At 41.9% G+C, this 23,867-nt stretch overlaps 1 protein-coding gene across 1 annotated transcript in view; it reads left to right on the top strand.

Moving 5' to 3' along the window:
* The window catches only part of CMYA5 (cardiomyopathy associated 5), a 106,730-nt gene that overhangs the window by 40,446 nt on the left and 42,417 nt on the right, over positions 1-23,867 (top strand). Inside the window, exons 2-5 of the mRNA XM_043919945.1 lie at positions 5,501-15,740; positions 18,667-18,762; positions 20,146-20,379; positions 21,929-21,951. Of these exons, the coding sequence (XP_043775880.1) occupies positions 5,501-15,740; positions 18,667-18,762; positions 20,146-20,379; positions 21,929-21,951 (10,593 nt within the window). The remainder of the gene's footprint in view (positions 1-5,500; positions 15,741-18,666; positions 18,763-20,145; positions 20,380-21,928; positions 21,952-23,867) is intronic.

Here is a 23,867-nt window from a genome sequence, read left to right as displayed (position 1 = left end):
GAGAAGGATAAGAGGCTTATGGAAGTTTCCTGATGGGAGAGACTGACTGAGGGGGAAACTCATTCTTGTTCTGATGGGCAGGGCCATGCTCAGTAAATCTTTAATCCAATTTTCTGTTGATGGGTGGAGCTGTGTTCCCTCCCTGCTATTTACCTGGGGCCAAACTATGGTGGAGGTAATGAAGATAATGGCGACCTCCTTCAAAAGATCCCATGCATGTACTGCTACAGTCCGTGCCCCCAACCCTGCAGCAGGCCACCACCGACCCACACCTCAGCTGGAGACTCCTGGACACTCACAGGCAAGTCTGGGTCAGTCTCTTGTGGGGTCACTGCTCCTTTCCCCTGGGTCCTGGTGCACAAGGTTCTGTTTCCCAGTCCTGTGTTAAGTTCTGGCAGCTCTATGGTGGGGTTAATGGCGACCTCCTCCAAGAGGGCTTATGCCATACCCAAGTCTGCTGCACCCAGAGCCCCTGTCCCTGCGGCAGCCCACTGCTGACCGTACCTCCACAGGAGACGCTCAAACACAGTTCTGTCTCAATCTCTGTGGGGTCCCTGGGTCCTGGTGTGCACAAGGTTTGAGCCCTTTTAGCGTCTCTGGCGGGAATGGGGTTTGATTCTAAACACAAATTCGACTCTCCTAACGTCTTGCTGGGGTTTCTCTGACCTTGGGCCTGGGGTGTCTCCTCTCGGCCACTCGCCGCTCCAGCACCACGCAGCCACCGCTGCACCACCACACTCAACGTGCCAGCAAATCTGGAAACTCAGCAGTGTCCACAGGACATGAAAAGGTCAGTTTTCATTCCAATCCCAAAGAAGGGCAAGGCCAAAGAATGTTCAAACTGCTGCACAATTGCACTCATCTCACATGCTAGCAAAGTAATACTCAAAATTCTCCAAGCTAGGTTTCAACAGTACATGAACCAAGAACTCCTAGATGTTCAAGCTGAATTTAGAAAAGGCACAGGAATCAGAGGGCCAATTGCCAACATCCACTGGATCATAGAAAAAGCAAGAGAATTCCAGAAAAACATCTACTTCTGCTTCATTGACTACACTAAAGCCTTTGACTGTGGATCACAACAAACTGGAAAATTCTTCAAGAGATGGGAATACCAGACCACCTTACCTGCCTCCTGCGAAACCTATATTCAGATCAAGAAGTAACAGTTAGAACTGGATATGGAAAAATGAACTGGTTCAAAATCGGGAAAGGAGTACATCAAGGCTGTATATTACCACTCTGCTTATTTAACTTATATGGAGAATACATCATGTGAAATGCTGGGCTGGATGTAGCACAAACTGGAATCAAGATTGTCGGGAGAAATATCAATAACCTCAGATTGCAGATGACACCACTCTTATTGCAGAAAGCGAAAAGGAACTAAAGAACCTCTTGATGAAGCTGAAAGAGGAGAGTGGAAAAGCTGGCTTAAAACTCAACATTCGAAAAATGAAGATCATGGCATCTGGTCTCATCATTTCATGGCAAATAGAAGGGGCAACAATGGAAACAGTGATAGACTTTATTTTCTTGGGCTCCAAAATCCCTGTAGATGGTGGCTGCAGCCATGAATGAAATGAAAAGATGCTTTCTCCTTGGAAAAAAAGCTGTGACAGACCTAGACAGTGTATTAGAAAGCAGAGACATTACTTTGCCGACAAAGGTCTGTATAGTCAAAGGTATGGTTTTTTCAGTAGTCATGTATGGATGTGGGAGTTGGACCGTAAAGAAGGCTGAGCAACAAAGAATTGATGCTTTTGAAGTATGGTGTTGGAGAAGACTCTTGAGAGTCCCTTGGACTGCAAGGAGATCCAACCAGTCCATCCTAAAGGAAATCAACCCTGAATATTCATTGAAAGGATTGCTGCTGAAGCTGAAGCTCCAGTACTTTGGCCACCTGATGTGAAGAGCCAACTCATTAGAAAAGACCCTGATGCTGGAAAAGACTGAAAGCAGGAGGAGAAGGGGACGACAGAGGATGAGATGGTTGGATGGCATCACCAACTCAACGGATACAGGGTTGAGCAAGCTGCAGGAGATGGTGAAGGACAGGGAAGCCTGGCATGCTGCAGTCCATGGGGTCACAAAGAACTGGCCATGACTGAGCGACTGAACAACAAAATAAAATTTTATTAAGTGAAGAAATAAAGCAGTGAATGAATAAGTAAATGAGTGAATCCACCTCAGTAGGCCTCTCTCTCTTTTTTTTTTCTTATCTGTTTTTTATGATCACCATTTGGGTATTCTGCTAAGCAGTCATGAATTCATTCTAGCTAGTAATGAAAACTTCTCTGATTGAGTACATTGAATTTATGATCAATAATTAACTTTAAATTGAATTTATAATTGCTTTGGTAATACTACTATAATCATGGGCATTTGAAATGCTGACTTTTCAGTTGCATGTCATAACCTTAATTTTTAATTTCTTCCCATTTCTGTTAAGTTAAACAGAAGGGAGAAGGGGTAGAAGGAGTTGAAAATTTTGAGGAAGAAGTTTAATTAGGTGTGTAAAAGGACCTGAAAAAACATTTGAAAATAAGATTCAGTTTAGAACCAAGATAGGGTATCAGTTGCTAATTAAGTTCACTAGTTTAATACCCAGCAAATAAGTGAGAACAGAGAACCAGGGAAATGGAGAAGTCAGTTCTTCCCACTGCATTCCAGCCTTTTTTACTAACTGCATGTGTAGACAATGAAATTGTTTTCAGCACACTGGGCTAAATGGCTGTGGCCACTTGCTACTGAAGACCAGCATCCCGTGTTCTTGCTGTGTCCAGACTGCCCCTGGATGTGGGTGAGGATTCAGAAGATCAGGATCTGAGCGGTCCAGGAGCCCTTTGCAGCTGACTGCTGGGCAGGTCTGAAGTTTAAGAAAGGAGACATGAATGTATGTGCAAAGATTTCTGGTCTTGGCTTCCAGCATAGCCTAGCAAACTAAAAAGGGTTCAGAGTAAGCAAAAAAGGCATGTACTAGTTAAGTTTCATAGCTTAGTTTAGGCCAGTGATTTGCAACTCTGGATGCATAATGGAGTCACTTGGAAGCTTTTAAAACTTCCTGTGTTTAAAGACTCTGAGTATTCACTGGGATGACTGATTGCTGAAGCTCCAATACTTTGGCCACCTGATGTGAAAGGCCGACTCATTGGAAAAGACCCTGATGTTGGAAAGATTGAAGGCAGGAGGAGAAGTGGGCAACAGAGGATGAGATGGTGGATGGCATCATCGACACAATGGATATGGGTTTGAGCAAACCATAGGAGATAGTGAAGCCTGGCTTGCTGCAGTCCATGGGGTTGCAAAGAGTCAGACACAACTTAGCGACTGAAGAACAATATAATTAAGCCAGAGTCTCTGTGGGAAGGGGTTTAGGGTGACATCAGTATTTTTAAAATCTCTCTACATATAATTCTAAAATGTATCCAGAATTATTAATAAGAACTGCTAATGTAAGCAGTGACTGATGATAAATTATTGGTAAGAAACCTAAATTTAATCATGTGTGTTTTTTTGAAGTGGTTTAATTTAATACTTATGTGTAGTGGTTTTTGAGCATAGTTTTTTTGTTGTTGTAGAAAAATTGTGTTTAAGCCAGTTAGTAGTTTTCTATTTATCTAAATCTTTAACTTAAAGGAAATATAACTGCTGAATTGGTCAGGCTGCTGAATTGGTCAGGGATGGTACACTGGATGTTTTAACACTAAGCCTTGAAGAGGAGACAGAATTTAAATACACAGGAAAGCTAGTTTTAGGTGGGGGAGGATTGTAGATGGAGGACTGGCATGAGCATGAAGAGGTGGGGTGGTGTAAGAAAATTCCAGAGGAGAGTGCTGTGAAGTCTGAGACAGGCCCAGTGGCAATTCAAAGGGGCGGCCAAAGCCAGCTATCTCTTGAGGGTTAGTCCAAGGAGACCATCTCTCCAAACCAGTTGAATATGACCATGCCTAGGCTCCTTTGATGGAGAAAGAAATGGCAATCCACTCCAGTATTCTTGCCTGGGAAATCCTGTGGACAGAGGAGCCTGGAGGGCTGCAGTCCATAGGGTCGCAGAGTCAGACATGACTGAAGCGACCTAGCAGGCTCCTTTGACCCAAGGATTGTATGGAAGACCTGATACTTTGGCCACCTGATATGAAGAGCTGACTCATTGGAAAAGACCCTGATGCTGGGAAGGATTGAAGGCAGGAGGAGAAGGGGACAACCGAGGTTGAGATGGTTGGGTGGCATCACTGACTCAATGGACATGAGTTTGAGCAAGCTCCGGGAGTTGGTGATGGGCAGGGAAGCCCAGAGTACTGCAGTCCATTGGGGTCACAAAGAGTTGGATATGACTGAGCAACTGAATTGAACTGAACTACATGCAAGGCACATCTCGTGTGTGTTAGTGAATTAAATCCTTATAGCAATCCCATAAGGTATATTCTATTGTGACCCCTGGTTTACAGATGAATTGGGTACAGTAGGCTGCTGTTTTTCTGTGATGTATCTGTATTCACTATTTTTCCTCATGGCTCTGACTCAGAGTTCCTATGATATACTGGACAGTGAGTTATCTAGTTAAAACAGAAATGTATCAGGTAGGCTTAGGGTGGAAGTGGATACTTGTAAAGGAGGTCAGCTAGAGATCAGAGAGTTAAGTATCTTGAATTAATTTTTCTACAGGTATGAGGCATTTACTGACATTTTTGAGCAGGAAGTGGCATGATGACAACTTTTAGTAAAACTGGTCTGAAAAGATAGGCAGGATGAATTGAGGGTGTGAGGAGGGTAGGAGGTAAATGTGATATCAGCTGACCAGTTAGGAAGCTAATGAGATAGTCCATGGCAGAGTGATGTGATAAAAAGCTGGGTCACAGTAGTGATAATAGTAACACGGAGCTACAGATAGAAGAGCCATTATGAAGGTCCTGGTGACTGTAGTCATATCGATAATAGTAAGTCTGAAGGGCTGGAGTCACAGGAGGCTCACTCTCTGATAGGGTGGTAGGGGAAGGTGGTGAATTTATTTTTATTTATTTTTAAATGTTTGTATTTATTTGTTTATTTGGCTGCACGGGGTCTTAGTTGTGGCATTCAGGATCTTTAGTTGCAGCATGTGGGATCTAGGTCTCTGACCAGGGATCGAACCCCAGGCCCCCTGCGTTGGGAGCATGGAATCTTAACCACTGGACCACTGGGGTGAGTCCCAAAGGTGGTGAATTTAGCATTAGCTTTTTTTTTACTTTGCAGAATATTGATTTCATTCCAGTCTGGGATGTGTTACTGTATTTGGTATCCTGACTTCAATTCTTAAACTTTGTGTGTGTCTCGGTTTTTGGTATGGATGGCATTATTTATCTGTATATTTTAACTTCACATTAATCCTTTATCTAGTAAAAATAGGATCTTTACTTATTATTTAATGTGTAATTAAGATGTTATTAATATATGTAAATATATATAATATATGTAAATTATTATCAATATATGTAAATTTAATTATCATTTACTGTAGGTTATCAGACCAGGATGAAGAGGGCAAGACCGAGAAGAAGTGTATCATATCTGACCCTTCCTTTTCCATGGTAACTGTTCAACGGGAAGATAGTGGTATCACCTGGGAGACCAGTTCAAGTAGGCCTTCCACTCCTTGGGCCTCGGAGGGAAGTCAGACATCTGGTGTGTGTAGTCTGGAAGGGTCGGCTCTGAATTCTCCTCCAGGGAATGTTTCCTTTATCGTGGATGAAGTTAAAAAAGTTCGGAAAAGAAAGCCTAAGTCAAAGCATGGCTCACCATCTCTGCGTCGGAAAAGCAACAAAAAGAGAAATTCTTTGGAATCCCAAGATGTTCCAGCAAACAAAACAAGTACTCCTTTAATTTCAGAAAGTCAGGAACTAACCACCCAAAAAGAGAGGTCACCTACTGGCACTGATGATAAGATGAGAAAAAAGAAGAGCACCTCAAGTACACCTCCCATTACGGGGGCAATATACAAAGAACACAAGCCCTTAGTGTTAAGGCCAGTCTACATAGGAACCGTACAGTATAAAATCAAGATGTTCAATTCTGTTAAAGAAGAATTAATTCCGCTGCAGTTTTATGGAACATTGCCAAAGGGTTATGTCATTAAAGAAATCCATTATAGGAAGGGGAAAGAGGCATCCATTAGTCTAGAGCCAGAGTCAGGCGATCGTGATCTTAGAAAAGTAGTTTCCAAAACAGGCAAATCAGTAGCCCAAAGCATAGAAGATGTTAAAGTAAAAGAGCTTGCTCCACCCTGGAGAGATGTGTTCTCCAAAGGATCAAAGTCCCTGACCTCCTTATTCAGTCATGAAGATCAGAAGAAAACTTACGATGATTTTCCCTTAAGGGCTGCGTCTGCCGCCCAGCCCACACCTTCCTCTCATACAAGTCATGCCATAGCAGAACGGGAATCACAGCTCAGAGCTCCTCGGGTAGTGCCACAACTGCCGGCTGATGAAGCAAAGCCCCGTGAAATGAAGCCTTCCTCTCTTACACCCGATACATCTGTAGCCACAGTCCTGGAAACTGCAAAGGAAGAATCTGAGGCTGATTCACAAGAAACAGTGATTGCAGAGCCTGACTCTTCAGTCTCGCCGCCTGCACTGGATGAAGTGAAGACGGAAGACATGTCTTCGATTGACCATTCCATTTCACTAGAGGCAGAGAAGGGTTCTCTGGAATCAGGTGCACCAGGTCTGACAGCCTCTATCCAGGAAGATTTCAGCCCTGAGAGAGAAGAGCTGGATCTGACTTCACAGGAAAGGGCAGAACCAGTCGCTGACCAGCTGACCCCTCCTCATCTCAGCATCAAAGCAGAGAAGGAAGAAACAGTGCCCGAGCCATCCATTTCTCTTTCTGAACCTCTAGTGTTAGAGGAACCAGAGAAGGAAGAAATAGAAATGCCTCTACCAATGGCTGCTACCCCTGAACCTGAAGATTCTAGCTTAGTGGAAGAAGAAGAGATCATAGAACTCGATTACCCAGAAAGTCCATCAGTTTCTGAAGAGCCCTTCCCACCACGCTTGGCCCCTGAAGTGGAGGAAAAAGAGGAGAACTTTCTGCCATTACTGACAACTTCAACACCTGAACATGTCACCTTGTCTGAGGAAGAAAGAGAGGAAAATGAGTCTGTTTCTACTGATTCTGCTTTTGTGTCAGAGTATTCAGCCCCACAGGATTACTATGAACTAGAGAAGCAAGAAGCTGAGCCAGTTTCTTCACCTCATGTGAAAGCTGTATCTGAACATGCAGTTTTGTCAGAAGAAGAGAGTGATAAATTTGAGCCTTCTTCCCCAACTTCAGCTTCTATATCTGTCTCACCATCCACAACTGAGAAGACTCTTGAAAGCCAGTCCCCACTGTTTTCAGCAGTTACACCAGAACCCATGATCCAGTCCGGAGAAGAGGCCTCAGAAAGTGGGCGTTACACGCCGGATTCCACATCTACTTCTGAATATTCAGTTCCCTCTCAGGCAACAGAAGAGTCACCAAAGAAAACAGTAGACCTTAAGTCCCCATTAAAGTCACGAGGTGTTTTTGAGCCCCTGATTCTGTCAGAAGAAGAGAATGAAGACCCTGGGATGTGTTCCCCAGTGGTCCCCTCTCTATCTGAACGTTCTCTCTCACCACACACAACTGAGGGGGCTTCTGAATGCCAGGCCCCACCGCTTTCAGCCGTGACATCTGAACACGCCGTCCTGTCAGAAGAAGAGAACCTAGGAAGTGAGGGTGTCACACCAGATTCAGCACTGACCTTCCAAAATGCAGTCCCACCCAATGTAACACAGGAATCCCCAAAGAACATAATTGACGATGTCTCCCTGCTGAAATCAGAGGGTGTTTCTGAGCACAAGACTGTGTTAGAAGAAGAGAAGGAAGACACCGGATTCTATACCCCAGAGGTGGCCTCGTTACCTGAATGCTCCCTCCCACCGTCCACAACTGAGGGGACTCCTGAATGCCTGGCCCCACGACTTCCAGCTACCCCACCTGATCACGTGGTCCTCTCGGAAGAAGAGACAATAGGAATGGAGCGGTACACACCCTCTTCCATCTCTGCTTTTGAACTTTCAGTACCACCATACGCAACACCAGAATCACAGGAGGAAGAAATTGTCCACACGTCCCCTTTAAATCTAAAAGGTTCCTCCTCCCCCATGATTTTCTCAGAAGAAGAGCAAGAAGACATTGGGCCTTTTTCTCCAGACTCGGCTTTTGTGTCAGAATTCTCATTTCCATCCTATGCAACGACAGGGAAGAGAGAATTTGAGTGTGATTCTCCAATATGTTTAACATCACCATCTGAACACACTATTTTGTCAGATGAAGACACAGAGGAAACTGAACTTTTTTCTCCAGACTCAGCGTCACAAGCTTCCATCCCACCATATAGGATCCCAGAAATGAACAGAAAGGAAGTTGAGCCTGATTCACTGTTAACTGCAATGGCTGCATCAGGATATTCCCGCGTCTCAGAAGCAGATGAGGAAGAAATTGCACCAACAACGGCTACACCCGTACCTGAGCATCTACGTTCACCACAGAAGCAAGGAGCTGAACCTTTGATGTCTGCGCCTGAAGACTTGAGTCAGCTCCCCTCAACAAGTGAAGCAGAGGAAGCAGAAATTAAGCCAGATGCTCAAACAACATCAACATCTGTATCTGAATATCTCATTCTGGCACAGAAGCAGAGAACTCGAACGTATTTAGAACCTGAGCCTGAAGTCTTGGTTCCACCGTGTTTAACCAGTGATTCAGAGAGGGGAGAAACCAAGTCTGGTTCATCGCCAGCCGCAACACCCGCACAGTCACCCACAGGAAAGGAGGAAACCAAACCCGCTTTGCCTGCATCTCAGTGTTCAGGGTCACCTGATTCAGTACATGCAGTTAAGAAAGAACAGGAACCCAAGACATCCCTCACTCCAGAATCTGCAGATGAACAGATGGCTTTGTTAAAAGTCGAAAGTAAGGAAGAAATTGTGCCTGATTCTCAAGAAGCTATAGCACATGTATTGAGGGATCAAGAAATGGAGCCTCAGCCTCCAAACGTCCCAGAGTCTGGGATGAAAGATTCAGTTCTGCCTGACTTGGCAGATGAGCCAAAGAAGGATATCAAACCCAATTTAGCTCCAACTGTGACATCTGAACTAGAACAGAGAAGGTTGTCAGAGAATGAGCCTGAAGTAATGAAGCCATATTCACCTCTAAAGGAAACATCTTTATCTAGACCTGAGATTTCATCAGTGGTAAAAACAGAAGTGAAACTTGATTCTAAAGTAACTGGTACACCTAGAGTGCTACATTCAACTTCACCAGGAGTGGAACAGGAAGTTGAGCATGGACCACCTGTACCAGAATTTTCAGCTTTGTCAGAAGAAATAAAGAAAGAAATTGAACCCAGTTCTTCAATAACCACAACATCTGAGACAAAGCATGATTCAAACTTAACCAAATTAGCAAAAGAAGAAATCCTAACAGACTTACCTCTTACCACCCCTATAGAACATCCAGTCTTAACAAAAGTAGAAAAGAGTGAATTAGGAAGTGTCTTACCACCTATAGATGAGCATTCACTTTTTAAAGAAGACAAGGTAGCAATCAAAGCTAGTCCTCCTCCCACTGAAACTGCTGCATCACAATATCCAGCTTGGTCCAAAGTCGAGAAAGAAATTAAATTTGATTTACCTGAAAGCATATCCTCTATATCAGAGCATTCTGTTTTGTCAAAGGTAGAGACTGAAGACATTAAACCTGGGTTGGCAATAACCAAAACTTTGTCTTCTCAGCATTCAGACGTAGCAAAGGAAGCAAGGGTGGAAGACAAACAAGATCTTTCATTTTCTACAGTTCTCGACTCTGAATATTTGGATTTATCACAGAAAAAAAATTCCGTGTCTGCCTCAGAGGTGTCAGGACCTGAACATGTGCCTTCACTCAGCCTAGGTGGTGAGATAAAGAAAACAGAAACTGAAGTTCCTTCCTCACAGAACATGTCACCTGCACCCAAATATATAGTTCCAAAAGGCAAAGATGAGGTGACAGCAAGTTCTCCTCCTGAGTTGGAACATTTAACATCAGAAGATTTAGCTTCAACATTCTTAACCTTCAGTGGTGATAAGAGGGAACAGGCAGCAGAGACACCCTCGGTAATTCAGGGAGATTTCCGGTCAGAAAAACCAGGTCTTGCTCTGGCACAGCTGTGTTTGGAACCTGAGGAGAGAGACAAGCCACGTCCAGTGTCAGAATTACCTGATACTGGAAATGCTGGCTCAGAATTCACTGGTGATTTAAGTAGGCAAAGTGGATCCATACAGACAGAACATATAAAATCTCCCCTACCTGAAACAGAGAGTTCTGTCTTAGCAAAGGGCCTACCCGAGCTCAGGAGCGGAGGAGAAGGGAAAGAGGAAAACAGGGAACTTCATGTGTCAACTACAGTTCCTGAAATTTCAGAGGTTTCTTCATACCTTAGGGAGGAACCTCAGATTCAAGAAATGAAATCTGTCTCTGCTAAGGTAGTTAGCTTAGGCTCAAGGGAAGCATTTACCTCTGGACTTGAAGGAGACAGCCCAGAAGAACTTCAGTCATACACTTTATCCTCAAAAGGATTATCAGAAGAGCTGAACCATTCAGCTGAATTTAAAAAAGAAGAAAAACAAGAAATAAGCCCATTACTGCCAACAGGAAATTTGAAGGCACAAGTGACAGAAGATACTGTAACTAAGCTAAATGAAACTGACCAACCAAATTCATTTCATGTACTGCAGACTGTAACAGAGCCATCAAAGATCACTTCTTCTGACCTCTTTGTGCAACAGAAGCCTGAAGAAGCACTTGATTCAGATCAAGCCACTACATTACCTGACATGAGCAGGTCTTTTGCAGATAAACAAGACCTGGGTATTAAACAAGGTTTGTTTATGAAAGAAAATTTGCATTTGGAAGAATCAAAATTATTTATGACAACTGAACCTACAGATGTTAAAGAAACACACATGCAACAGGCCCTTATTTCTCCAAAGGATGAAAACTGGATGCTGAAAGAGCCAGAAAGAGACTTGGTAAGTCATCATGAAGAAAGAGTCATGGGATCTGTGCAGCTGGATTCGTCTGGTACCAGTGATCTGATGACAGAGCAGCTCAAGCCTGCTCCGCCAGAGAAAGCCCACACGCCTGAAATCAGAAAGCAAATTCTGCCACCTTCTGCAGAAGAACCTCACTTAGTATTCCAAGAACCAGTGTCTACTCTCGATACCTCCTGTGATAATGTAGAGACCTTCGCAACTGAAACTTACTCTTCTGAAGACATAAAGTGGGCCCCCAAACCAAAATCTTTAGTTCCAGCTGGAAATGTGGACAGAAGTGAGGCAGAAGGGAAGCAGACCCTTTCTTCTGTGGGGGGTGAAAGTTTGGTAGTGGAGAAAGCAAACACAGAAATTTCCAGGCCTTGCAAAGAAGACAGCCAGGAAGAAATCAAAACACCTTATGAAGGAGGCCTCCAGAAACCAGTGTCTGGCCCACCAATGGAACAAGTCAAATCAGAAACTCCTCCCTCTCTTGTCAAAGCTGCCCGTGTCTTGGCCGAAGAGGTAGAACCTGCACTGGGCGTTGAAAAAGAAGCACATGGTCGTATATCCCCTTTGCCTGGAGAGAAGCCATTAGAAGAACCCAGCGTGGTTCAGCCAAAGGTTGCAGATGATGCTAATGAGAGAGGGAGACCACCATCCGAAGTGAAAGCACCCACACAAGTGAAACCACTCTCCTCAACCCAAGAAAACGAAGAGCCTCAGCCCCTAGAGTCCCCTGAGGTCATACAAAAGCCGCCCAAGCAGCAGAAGGCGGTGGAGCCAAGCATCTCTGAGGAAAAGGGAAAGAAAGGAATCTCATCTTTCACATCATGGGTGTCCAGTTTCTTTTTTAGGTCAAGTACTCTAGATAACAAAGTTGCTGAAAAAGAAGATTTAGAAGCTCAGCCCAGCCCATCTGAAGAGAAAACAGTGACTGTGATAGATTCTGAAAGTCCTGCTCCAGCTGACGTTCATGGAACTGAGAAGCCAGTGGATCATCTAGTCCCAGAGGCCAAACCTGAAACTGCTTCAGAATCTGCAGATTCTTTAGTTAAATCTGGTGAACATCAAGATTTTAAAGAAAAACCCACATTGTTATCAAATGTAGAAGTTTCGCCACAGCCAAAATCCAACTTTGAGGCATCTAGTGACGATTATGGGAAGAAAGAAGTCCCAGACTATTCAGAAGAAATGGACCTGACTTCAGTAGTTACTTCTGCTGATGGCGAGGGACATCTTAGAATTCAGTCTTATTCTCCCATGGGTGAGAAATCCATTATGGAAGAAGCCAAAAATGCTATTCCTCTTCATGTCACTGATAGTAAAAGACCCCAGAAGCCAGAAATCTCCCCTAGATCTAAATGGACTATTACTATTCTTAAAGAAGAGCCAAGAAGTGATCAAAAAGAAAAACCACTCTTTTTAGTTGATGCAACAGATAAGGTGCCACAACAGCCAGAATCAGCTTCATCTAGCTTTGCAAGTAAAAATATCACAGAGGAATCAGAGACGCTGGAGTCAATAATTTTGCCAGGAGAAGAACCTAAAGGCAGTTTAATTGATCTTGGTGAAGACAGACTAGGGAAAGAGATGCCAAAACCTGTTTCCTTGAAAATTTCTGAAGAGGAAATAAAACTCAGATCTGTTAGCCCAGCTGAGGAGAAAGGTAACTTGGGAATGAGATCATATTCCTTGGCAGAAAAGAAGGTGCTGGCAGAAAAACAAGAGACAACAGCCCCATTAGAACATAGAGATATTAATGAAATAGAGAAGGCAAAAATTATACACGGGCCTAGCCCTGTTAAATTGGAAGAACCAAAAGCTGCTACTGTGCTGCAGCAAGTCTATCAAAATGAAGACCACCAAGAAAGATACAAAATTATTGAGGAGGAGAAAAGAGAAGAAAAAGAAGAGCGGTCACAAACATTTTCAGAAGGAAGCGAGCAGCAGGAAATTCAGCCATGTTCCATAAGTATAGCCGGGCATCAGCCTGAAGAGTCAGATATCTCTTTCCGTCTTACTTTGGGTGAAACCCAACCATTTTCATTAGTTAAAACTACAGAAGCTGCTGAAACATCAGAAATCACGATCTCAGAGGCTTACTCTGAAATCAGGGAAACAAAGGCAGTAGGAAGTCAACCACATCCATTAGAAGAACGTGAAGTTTTGGTGGAGAAAACCAAGGCCTTTCTTCCGGTGGATCTTCCTTATCATGATGAAATAAATGAGCCCTCTTTACCTAAGGAAGGAAACCTGGTACTGGAAAAGTCAAGCGTTGATGTCGTGACTCACAGTGAAGAAAAGGGGCAGGGCCTAGAGTCAGAGCTGCCAAAAGGTGGCTCAGCAGGTACCACAAAGGAAAGTACACAAGGCTCTCCATCTAAAGACTCTGAAAGGATTTTAGATCGTCCTTTTGGTGAAACAAAGAGCTTAGAAACACCTTCCTATCTGTGGTCATCTGTGGAACCACAAACACTTGCTTCAGGAGCATCTCCAGAAGTTAGTCCAGAGAAGAAACAAGAACTGCCATGGTCAGAAGTGACTCCAGATAGGCCTGAGGTCCATACTGCTCAAACCTCTAAAGATCAAACATCTGAAATGTTTGAACAGCCTGTTCTTGTTTCAAAACACCACTTGGAGGCTGTAGAAGATTCCCATGTATATGAACCACGCCCTTCAGCAAGCAGTAACTATGCTCAATTTATAACTAATGCATCAACAGTCAGTGCTGATGAGATGGTTTCTAAGGAGCCTGAAGACACAAGCGTAAGAGATGAAGAATTTACAGTGACCAGTAAGCCAGCTGGACTTTCTGAAGAGCAAAAGAGTGCCTTCAGTATCATTTCTGAAGGTTGTGAGATACTGAATATTCATGCTCCTGCATTTATTTCTTCAGTCGATCAGGAAGAAAGTGAACAAATGCAAGATAAGTTAGAATATTTGGAAGAGAAGATCTCATTTAAGCCTATACTCCTCCATGATGAGAGTGAGGCAGTTGCTTGCCATAAAACATTACAGAGTAAGTTAGAAGATTCTGATATAAAAGTTATACCATTGAAAGAAGACCAACAAAAGGAAATTCATACAGCCAAAGAGGAGATATCCACAGATTCAGAAACTGGTGATTTAGCCTTTAATCAGCCCACAAGTCCCAATGAAGAGGATTACTTTGAAAAATATACATTGATTGATTATAACATCTCCCCTGACCCAGAAAAACAGAGAGCTCCATGGAAATTAAATGTAGAGGCAGAACTATCAAAGGAAGTTCCAGAAGAAACTGTCTCTTTCCCAGAATGTCCAGAGGAAGGTGCCCTAGAACATGAATATGACTTGGTGAAATTAGATGAAAGTTTTTATGGACTCGAAAAGGACTACAGCAAATTATCTGACCCAGAGACCCAAAAGTCTTTGGTTATCCAAAAATTAACAGACAGAGATGCTCCAAAGAGCACAGAAAGAGACCTGGACTCAAAGTCACCTGGGATGCCTTTGTTTGATGAAGAGGAAGGAGTTTTGTCACGAACCCAGATATTTCCTACCACTGCAAAAGCCATCGATCCTGAACTTCTGGAGGAGCCACCTGCACTTGCGTTTTTATACAAAGATCTATATGAAGAAGCAGTTGGAGAGAGAAAGAAAGAAGGGGAGACAGCTTCTGAAGGTGACAGTGTGAATTCTGAAGCTTCATTTCCAAGCAGAAATTCTGACACCGATGATGGAACAGGAATATATTTTGAGAAGTACATACTCAAAGATGACATTCTCCATGACACATCTGTAACTGAAAAGGACCAAGGCCAAGGTCTTGAAGAAGAGCCAATTGGTAAGGATGACTCATACCAACCAATAACTGCAGAAGGGGAAATTTGGGGCAAGTTTGCAACTATTGGCAGGGAGGAGAGTCTGGAAGAGAAACAGAAAGCAGCTTACAGGGAAGGAGAATCAGTAGGCCACATGGAGACCCTTGACAATGTAGCTATGCAGAGGAAAGCTCCCATCACCGAGGAAGTCAGAGTGGTTACCCAGAGGATAAGCTATGCGGTTCCATTTGAAGACACCCATCATGTCCTGGAGAGAGTAGATGAAACAAGCAGTCAGACTAATGAAGCAGCAAATGCAAATCCAGAGGTCAGTCTGAATGTGCCAGTGCAGGTGTCCTTCCCAGAGGAAGAGTCTGCATCTGCTGCAGCTTGCATTCAAGAAACACTGCAAGAAGAACCTCAAATAACGGTTCCCCCTGAGCCGAGGGAAGACTGGGTTCGCAGTAGCCCTGTTCAGGATGAGTATGAATTTGCTGAATCCCTGAATTATGAAGTGGTTACTCAAGACACTCTATCAGAAGACCTGTATTCAGAGTCCACCCCTGAAGATGTGTTATCTCAAGGAAAAGAATCCTTTGAACATGTCAGTGAAAATGAACTTGTGACTGAGGTGGAACAAAGAAAGTCTGCTGAACAGAAAGAGTTGGGCATAGAGATAGCAGAACAAGACCAGTTACTATCAGAGTTGGTAACCGAGAAGGAACAAAAGGAAATGAAAACATCTCAGATTGACACATATTGCTACACATGCAAAAGCCCAATTTCTGCTGTTGACAAGATGCTTGGCACTCACCAGGACCATGAGATTTCAACACTTGATACAGCTATAAGTGCTGTAAAGGTAAATAGATTTTAAAGTGTATAAGTGTGTAATCATACATAGACAATTAATCTGTTTTCTCATTTTCTCTATTTAGAAAATGACCAATATTTGATACATTCATCTTTAAGCATAATAGTCTGAAAAAAAAAAAACCTAAGAATATTTCCCTAGTTATTTAGTTAACATTACTTTGACAAACATTTATTGGGTACATAATATGTGCCAGTTTTTTTTCTAAATTCTGTGTATACCAGGATAAATAACTGGCATCCCCAGTTAACTGTCTTTGAGGTCTCTTATTTTATAAAAGTAGCCCTTAACATTATCCAAAAAAGAAATAATTTTAAATACAAAAATACATGTTAGAGTATCAAACACAATTTATTTCCTATTATTTACAATATGATCCTTTAAAAATACACATTTTTTAAAAAAAGAAAAAAATACACATTTATATCATATTAAACAATTTTATTGCAAGTTTTATAAAATGCTCAAGACAGTAAGACATTTAAAATTTTGATTTTCTCCACATTTCTTCTTTATTTATAAAACTGATGTTAGAAATGGAAAGTTTTTGCATTCCTTCTGGCTCTGTCTATAGACTCCCAATGTTAGAAAGTTAGTCACAACACCTATCCTTATAAATATCTTACTTCTTAGAAATACTATTGGAAATCAAATACTTAGTCTTTAAGATTCTCACCTACCTTTCAGTAGCCTTCTAACTGGAATCTCCGCTCTTATTTCATCAACCTATTCTCCATACAGTAGCAGAATGATCTAAAATTGCAAGTAATAGCCAGAACTGAGCACTTACTATGGGCCAGGCAATGTATTAAGTTCTTTATATACAAGATATCTTTAAATTCTCACAAAAGCCCCGTCCTTGTCTTTGATTTGCAGGTAACAAAATGGGCTCAGAGAGTTTAAGTCCAAGGTCATAGAAGACAGAACTAGGATTGGTACCCAGATCTGTCTGAAGCCAGAGCTCATGCTTTTGATGTGCATCCGTGTTACTCTGCTCAGGGCCTTCATAACGGCAGTGGTTTTCAATGTGATCATTCAGTTAGGTCACTGATAATTGTCAGATTCATTTTGATTCAGTAGGATAACACATTTGAATCTTGGATTTTTTTTTTTTTTTTTCTGGAAAAGTAATCCTCAACTTGTATGATACTGGTTCTATTTTTCCAGTGTGAAATTTTGTTGAAACTTTACCTAGTCAAGTTTGGAGGTAGGCCGTGGTTCAATTTCTTTTTGGACTCTCAGGCATTCAGGTGCATCAGCACCAATGAAATATGCCCTGGTCTTTGATGACCCTTGGTTTTGTTAACTAACAGCTACTGGGTACTGTCAGTAGAAAGAAGACTTTTTTTCAGCCTTCTTAATTATGTTCTGTTTATCTCTGTGAGTTTTAGAAATTAAAAAAATAATTCTGTCTAAATACTGTCAATTTAAAACAAATTTCAGAAGCAGAGAGATATGATATCTTCTGCTTTAAAACCATTTTAAAGTTCTTTTTATTTTTTTCCGAACCTTCTCCAAAGAGTATGAACAGAAAGTGGAAAACAAATTGACTAAGCCAGAGACTTGCTTCATTCATTAAATGGACTGTGAAGATTGAATTGGTTGGCACTTTTTAAAAATTAAAAATAAATTTAAGAAGTTGTCACTTGAGAATTCTCTAGCATTTTGTGAGTGGCCATCTGTGATTTTTCAGGAACTAATGCCTGCATTTGTAGATTATCCAGGTCCTGGCTTCTCCCTCCACTCCATCCCCATTGTGGTGGATTATCTTTTATCTGTCATTTTTTTCTTCCATCACTCTCTTCCTTCCCTCTTCCTCTCTCCCTTCCTGTTCCATGTTAAGAACTGTGCTCATCATAGGGAATAAAAACAAAAATAAAGGAACCTGGACTTGTAGCTCCCCCAAATAACACAGCATCATGGGAATGCAGTGTTCTGAGCGAGAAACCCTCTCGGAGTGAGTGAAATGGTGGAGGGGGACTGGAGAGATGGGGATGGTGTCTTGAGAAGGTGCAGCGTGGCGAGCCTAAATAGGATAGAGTTCTTCTAGCAAATCAGGGCAGGGAGGACATTCTAGAGACAGGGATTGCCTTCTAAAAAGGCACATAGGTGAGAGAATCCTGGAGCCCTGTGGAGAAGAGGCGGGGGCGTGAGCAGGAAGCAGAGAACCAGATCCTGAAGGGACTTCCCACAGTGTAATCTCTCCATCATTCTGTGGATAGTGAATCAGGCAGGTGGAAGCTCTTTTATTCTGTGTTGTTAAGTTTTGCAGGATAGAGTACAGCTAACTTTACAACTAATGATGGAAGCTCTTTTTTCTGTGTTGTTAAGCTTTGTAGGACAGATTACAGCTAACTTCATAACTAATAAGTACTGTTGAGGGTCCTTAGAATCTTACGATCTCTTTAGTAGATAGTTTTCATTGTTTGATATGCTAGATTTCAGGCCTGGTGCCTTCTCAGGGTCATGTGAGGCAAGCACACCCGAAACTATTCGTGCAAATGTGAGGAGGTTTCTCAGATACGTTGGACCCGTTCAGAAAAAAGTCTGCTATCCAAGAAGAAAGGCAATGTATAAAAATTGAGGCCTTACTAAGGGGAAAGAATTCAGTTCATAGTTTACTAAAACAAGTATGCTTTGAGTTCACCAGCTGACCAAGAAGTCCTTCCTCTTGCACAGGAAAATAAACTGTTCATTGCTCTCACTCATAAGCCTCCTAATGGTTTATCAGACATTACCTATCTGGTCAATTTAGATGGAGCAGCAAAGAAAATTTAAAAGTTGATTTGTTTGTGAACATGATACAGCGTTATCTCTACCAAACATACTCAATTTATAAGGAAATTGGAACTCTCTGCTTGAAGTTCTTTTCTCAAATGTCATATATTAAGGATAGCTTCATTATTTTCTTCAGGTTCAATTAGCAGACTTTCTAGAAGATTTGCAAGAAAAATCCTTGAGGATTGAAGCCTTTGTTAGCGAGATAGAATCCTTTTTTAATACCATTGAGGTAAGTTACCTTTTCCTTTTTACTTTATCCCGATGTGCTTACAACATCACAAGTAAACAAACTAAAAGGACCTGAACTGGGGTTTGTGTGTGCATTTCTGGTTTGCCATTGTTGGTTTTGTTCCATTAAAAGTAGTCCTTAAATCTTCCTTCTGTGTTATCAGTGAGATTACTTCCTGTCTAAGGATATATGATGTTCCCTTAAAAACACATACACACACACACATAGGGTACTAACTATGATAGGGCAAACACTTTACATGCTTTGTCCAGTTTGATCCTTACAGTAACCATAAGAAATGGGAGTCATTATTGCTCCCATTTTAGAGATAAGAAACTGAGATTTAGAGTTAAGTATATTACCCAAGGTCATAGTAAGTTGGTAGCCAAGATTGGAACTTACTTGCTCTACCATCCTGCCTTTCACTGGGTTAGCTCTGCAGAGATGCTCTAAAGCGTTGCCCAGTATTCCATGCTAAGGACAGATGAGTGTCTAGGTACCAGTATCACGGTACCGCTGTCTTTGATGAGTTCATGCCGACCCTGCTCTCTCTGCAGTGAAGAAAGGGGATAGGAACGCTCCTTTGATATATGAACGCAGCCCAGACGTCCTTACTGATCAGTCGGGATTGACAGGCTTCTGTGGGAGGCTGGAGCGCAGTTGCCCCGTCACTCCTCATTCTAGCTTACTTGTGAAAGGTCTGCTTAACTCCTGTTGTAAATCAGTTAACCCCGGCTGATTATTTTTAGTGCTGTTGCTGCCCAACCTTCCTGCCACCAAAGTGTTCCTTTTAGACAGTAAATAATAAGATTACCTTATCACTGGCCCCCTAGTCAGGAAAATGCTGTGGATGGAGGAGCCTGGCAGGCTAAGTCCTTGGGGTCGCAAAGAGTCGGACACGACTGAGCGGCTGTCACACACGCTCGTCAGGACAGCTAAGCTTGAGTGGTCCAGATGGGCCGTTAGTTTCTCCGACTCTGGCAGAAGGTACCCTTCCCTGGAGAGCGTCTGTGAATGTGGCACCCTGTCCAGCATCCTCGCTGTTCCATCCTTCACACTCTGATTTCAGTAGAGTGGGAAAGATGGTGCTGGACCCTCTTGGCTACCTGATCTCCATTCATCGTGACGCCAGGTTTTGTCCTGTGGGAATGCAGGTGGGCAAGAATCCCTACAGATATTTTTGTGTGTGTTTCATTAACTAAAGCCTTCCCGATAGTCTTCTTACAGTGACTTCTTTTGCACAGCTAACTATGGCAAAGGAGGTTGATGGGCTGAAAATTCAGAATGCCAAAGATTAATTCTTTAAAAGGCTAGTATTTCTCGTAAAAAATACATATACTTCTTGTTTCACTCAGAATTGGTTTTTTGTTTTTATTTTTTTAGGAAAACTGTAGTAAAAATGAGAAACGGCTAGAAGAACAGAATGAGGAAATGATGAAGAAGGTTTTAGCACAGTACGATGAGAAAGCCCAGAGCTTTGAGGAAGTAAAGAAAAAGAAGATGGAGTTCCTGCATGACCAGATGGTCCATTTTCTGCAGAGCATGGACACTGCCAAGGACACCCTGGAGACCATCGTGAGAGAAGCCGAGGAGCTTGACGAGACCGTTTTCTTGACTGTAAGCACCATTTCAAACAGATCCAGACACCTTGAACCCAGTCTGGCCCAAGTCTATTTTTAAAAATTCAACTTTTGAAAAAAAAAAAAAAAATTCAACTTTTGTTATTTCCTGAGATCATATATATCCCTCTGGGGAGTTTCTATAATTCTCATTTAAAAAGTATTAGGGCATGCCAGATGCCCATGGAAAAGGCCCATCCAATCCTTAAAGCCATAACACCCAAATCCAGCAAAAGGGCACATGGAAGCCAGCCCACAGCATCATCTGTCCGTTCTGTCACAATGGATTGGTCGCCTTCTAAGAGGGAGGGAAGGCAGCCTGGAAACTTTATTTGTGCTATGCTGCCTGTGGGTGCTGGCCTGACCTTGCAGTGCCTGTCCCCGCTCCACTCCCTAATCTGAAATGACCTCTCGACCGTTCCCTCTGAGCCTCGCCAAGTGGAGAGTAACATTTTGGTACACTTTGAGCATGTAAAAGGACGATATACTATGATAACCTCTTTTAGGTATCATGTTAATCTTTTTACAAGGGTCTTCCTGGGGACCAGATTCCTTAATTCAAACGAGGACCCTGGCACAGGGAACCCCTTGAGTGCCCCTCAGATTTCACCCAGAGGCAGCTCTTCGCTCTTCCGATTCCCTAAACTGGCAGTATGATGCTGGTTCCCCTCAGAGCCGGGGTTAACCAGGAGTGATGGCGATGTTTTCCTCGAGGGCAATTCCAGACCCAGTTGTCAACTCCCAGAAAGCACCTTTCTATGATGAGCTGTCAAAGCTCTTCTGTCCTCCCAGCCCTTTAGTGAAGACGAGATAGAGCAAGGCAAAACTGGGCAGAAAATTTGGGTGGGATGGACGTGGCATCCTCAGAGGAGGGTGAAAATCATTCAGTTTTGCATTATGCTTAATTAAGGCAAAGCTTTAGTATTTTAAAATTAAGTACCTCATGTGAAGTATAACAGTAATAAAGTGCTTTGTGTTCCCTAAGAACCTTACCTGGGTTTGATAAGAATATTTTCTTCTCTCTAGAAGAACAAGTTGTGAAAAAGAAAGCATGTTTTTCCTACTTGTAGAAGTGATAGATATCCATTTTAGAAAATTTGGAAAATATAGAAAAGCACAGAGAAGGTATCATCTAGAGAGAACTACTGGTTACATTTTGCTCTCTCCCTCTCATACACTGAACACATTTAAGTCACTTTTCTTGCTTCAGAGAATTCAGTTCTGGAAACTAATCCATTTGTTAATAGAGAGAAGCAGAGCAGAGGCAACTGTCGCCACTTTGCCGATGGTGGAGGGTAGACCCAAAGCCCCCTCCATCCGAGACCCCGCTCCCCCCACTTCTGAGCACTGATTCCTTTGTTGCCTGGGATGAAGCCCCCCAAGGGAAACAGCCTCAAAGGTAGCTGAGGAGTGTAGTGGTTTTTAGATGTACGTAATCATAACGCTCTAGGTTGGTTTTTCTTTATGGTTGTTAATTAGTTTCTCTCTCTCTCTCCCCCCCGCCCCTCCCCCTCTCTCAATCTCTCTCTGTCTCATTCCTCCGTAAGTCGTTTGAGGAAATCAATGAAAGGTATAGAAAATGTGGCACAATGTAGTGGTGACTGAGAATAGCATGACTGTATGCTTTATTTTTAATATTTTGGTGCTTTATAGAAAATGAGCTGCCAGTTAAAAAAGACATACATTTAGTGAGCTCCTGGATTTGCACTTTTAGCTACAGTGCTTTTAAAAGCTAAATGAAAGCTTTTGAAAGAAAACTGCATGTGCTTTAGTTAAATAACAATTATCATAATGTAGATTTTTAACTGCTTCCTTAAGATGTAATCTGTATTTCCAACCTAATCTAGATTAGGCTATCTTTGCCATCACTGCGTACAGAACATTTTGTAGATGCTTCGACTTATTGGTTATGTATGAGTATTTGAAAGGATCATTCATATCTGCCTTGAGCAATTTGATGACTTATGTAATCTTTAATGGAATGTTCTCTCATTTTCTCTTCAAAAGACAGGCTTGCATTTATCTTCTCTTTCTGTTCAGCTCACCTAAATGAATCTTCTTTCGATTTTTGTTTCGTGTTTGTTGTTGTTTTTAACACTCAATGTAGAAGTTCTTCATTCATTTAAAAGGCAAAACACTCGACAAGAAATCAGGAAGTGTTGTTTATAAAAACACATAACAGCAGATCTTTGTTTATCTTCTGAGCATCTGATAATGAGATGCTCATACTGATCTGACTCATTTTCCTTACTGCCCCATAGCCAGGCTTGAGGTCTTTCCTACAGGCTGAGCCTAATGTTTTTTTGAATCATTTTTACCCTTTTAATGTAAATTTCTAAAATTGTGAATATCATCTTCAGTTTGCTTCATTCAGTCTCAAATTGTAAAATAGCATAAAGTAAAAAATCAGGAATTTGTGATATATTAAAATATAGAGAAATGGTTTTCAGTTGGAAACCTGATTTTTTAGATGAGAACCGCACAGATGAATCCTGTTTACCTGTTAAGGAAATCTATTTAACAGAATATTGCCAATATGTAAACATTTCTTCCATAATTTAATCATAATTAGTATGAATAAAGATATGGGCAAAGAAATAGACAATGAAAAAATGAATAACAAATGTATAATGAAACTAAAACTTCCCCCTTAAAATTTATGTTTCATGTCTACATTAAACTATATTTACAGCTTCTGGGGTAAAAAAAGAATATCGCCAAAATGCTTTAAGAAAACAAGTTGTATATTAATATTGGCAATAATCAATAAGGGTTTTTGTTACAGTGGCTCTGTTATAAATAGAATTATTCAGGGAGCTTTAAAAAATGCTGATGACTGAGTCTTACCTCCTGAGATTCTGGCTTAACTGCTGTGTGGTGTGGCCAGGGCATTTTTAAGGCTTGCTAGGTGATTTCAGTGCACAGGCAGCATTGAGGACCTCTGGTTTATCACAGCCTGTCCTCTGGCCCAGTGGTGCCACAGACCGGCTGAGCCTGAATTACCTGTGTGGTTTGTTAAACCAAAGCTCCTGCAGATCCACTGCAGGTGTATCCAGGTGGGACCAGCTCCCACACAAGAGCCAGAGGCACACTGCGCGGGTCTGAAAACGGATACCCAGGCCTTGCTCCCAGCTTTCTTTTCTTTTCTTTTTTTAATTACACACTTCTTCTAAGTATTATTGACATTTATTTTTACCCCCCAAAGTATATGGATTTAGAATGCCACTCTGTATGCACTGGACTGCATACTGGTGTTTTTGCTTATTTATTATATTTCATCCGCTTGTGGAAGATACTAATCAGCAAGAAAATTTAGTGAGTGAAAATTTGCAAATGTGTTTGCCTTTCAAAATGCTATAGTTTCACATTTTTTACTTTTCTAAACATTAGAATATTAACTTACTAATATGAGTTGACATGCATTTAATTCTAAATACCATTTCTTTGGTTTTGTGCTTGAACTTGTTCATCTGTGTGTCTTTTTAA

Source organism: Cervus elaphus, chromosome 12, assembly GCF_910594005.1.
Source record: "Cervus elaphus chromosome 12, mCerEla1.1, whole genome shotgun sequence".
Taxonomy (NCBI): Eukaryota; Metazoa; Chordata; class Mammalia; order Artiodactyla; family Cervidae; genus Cervus; species Cervus elaphus.
This window is presented reverse-complemented; position numbering and strand designations above follow the sequence as displayed.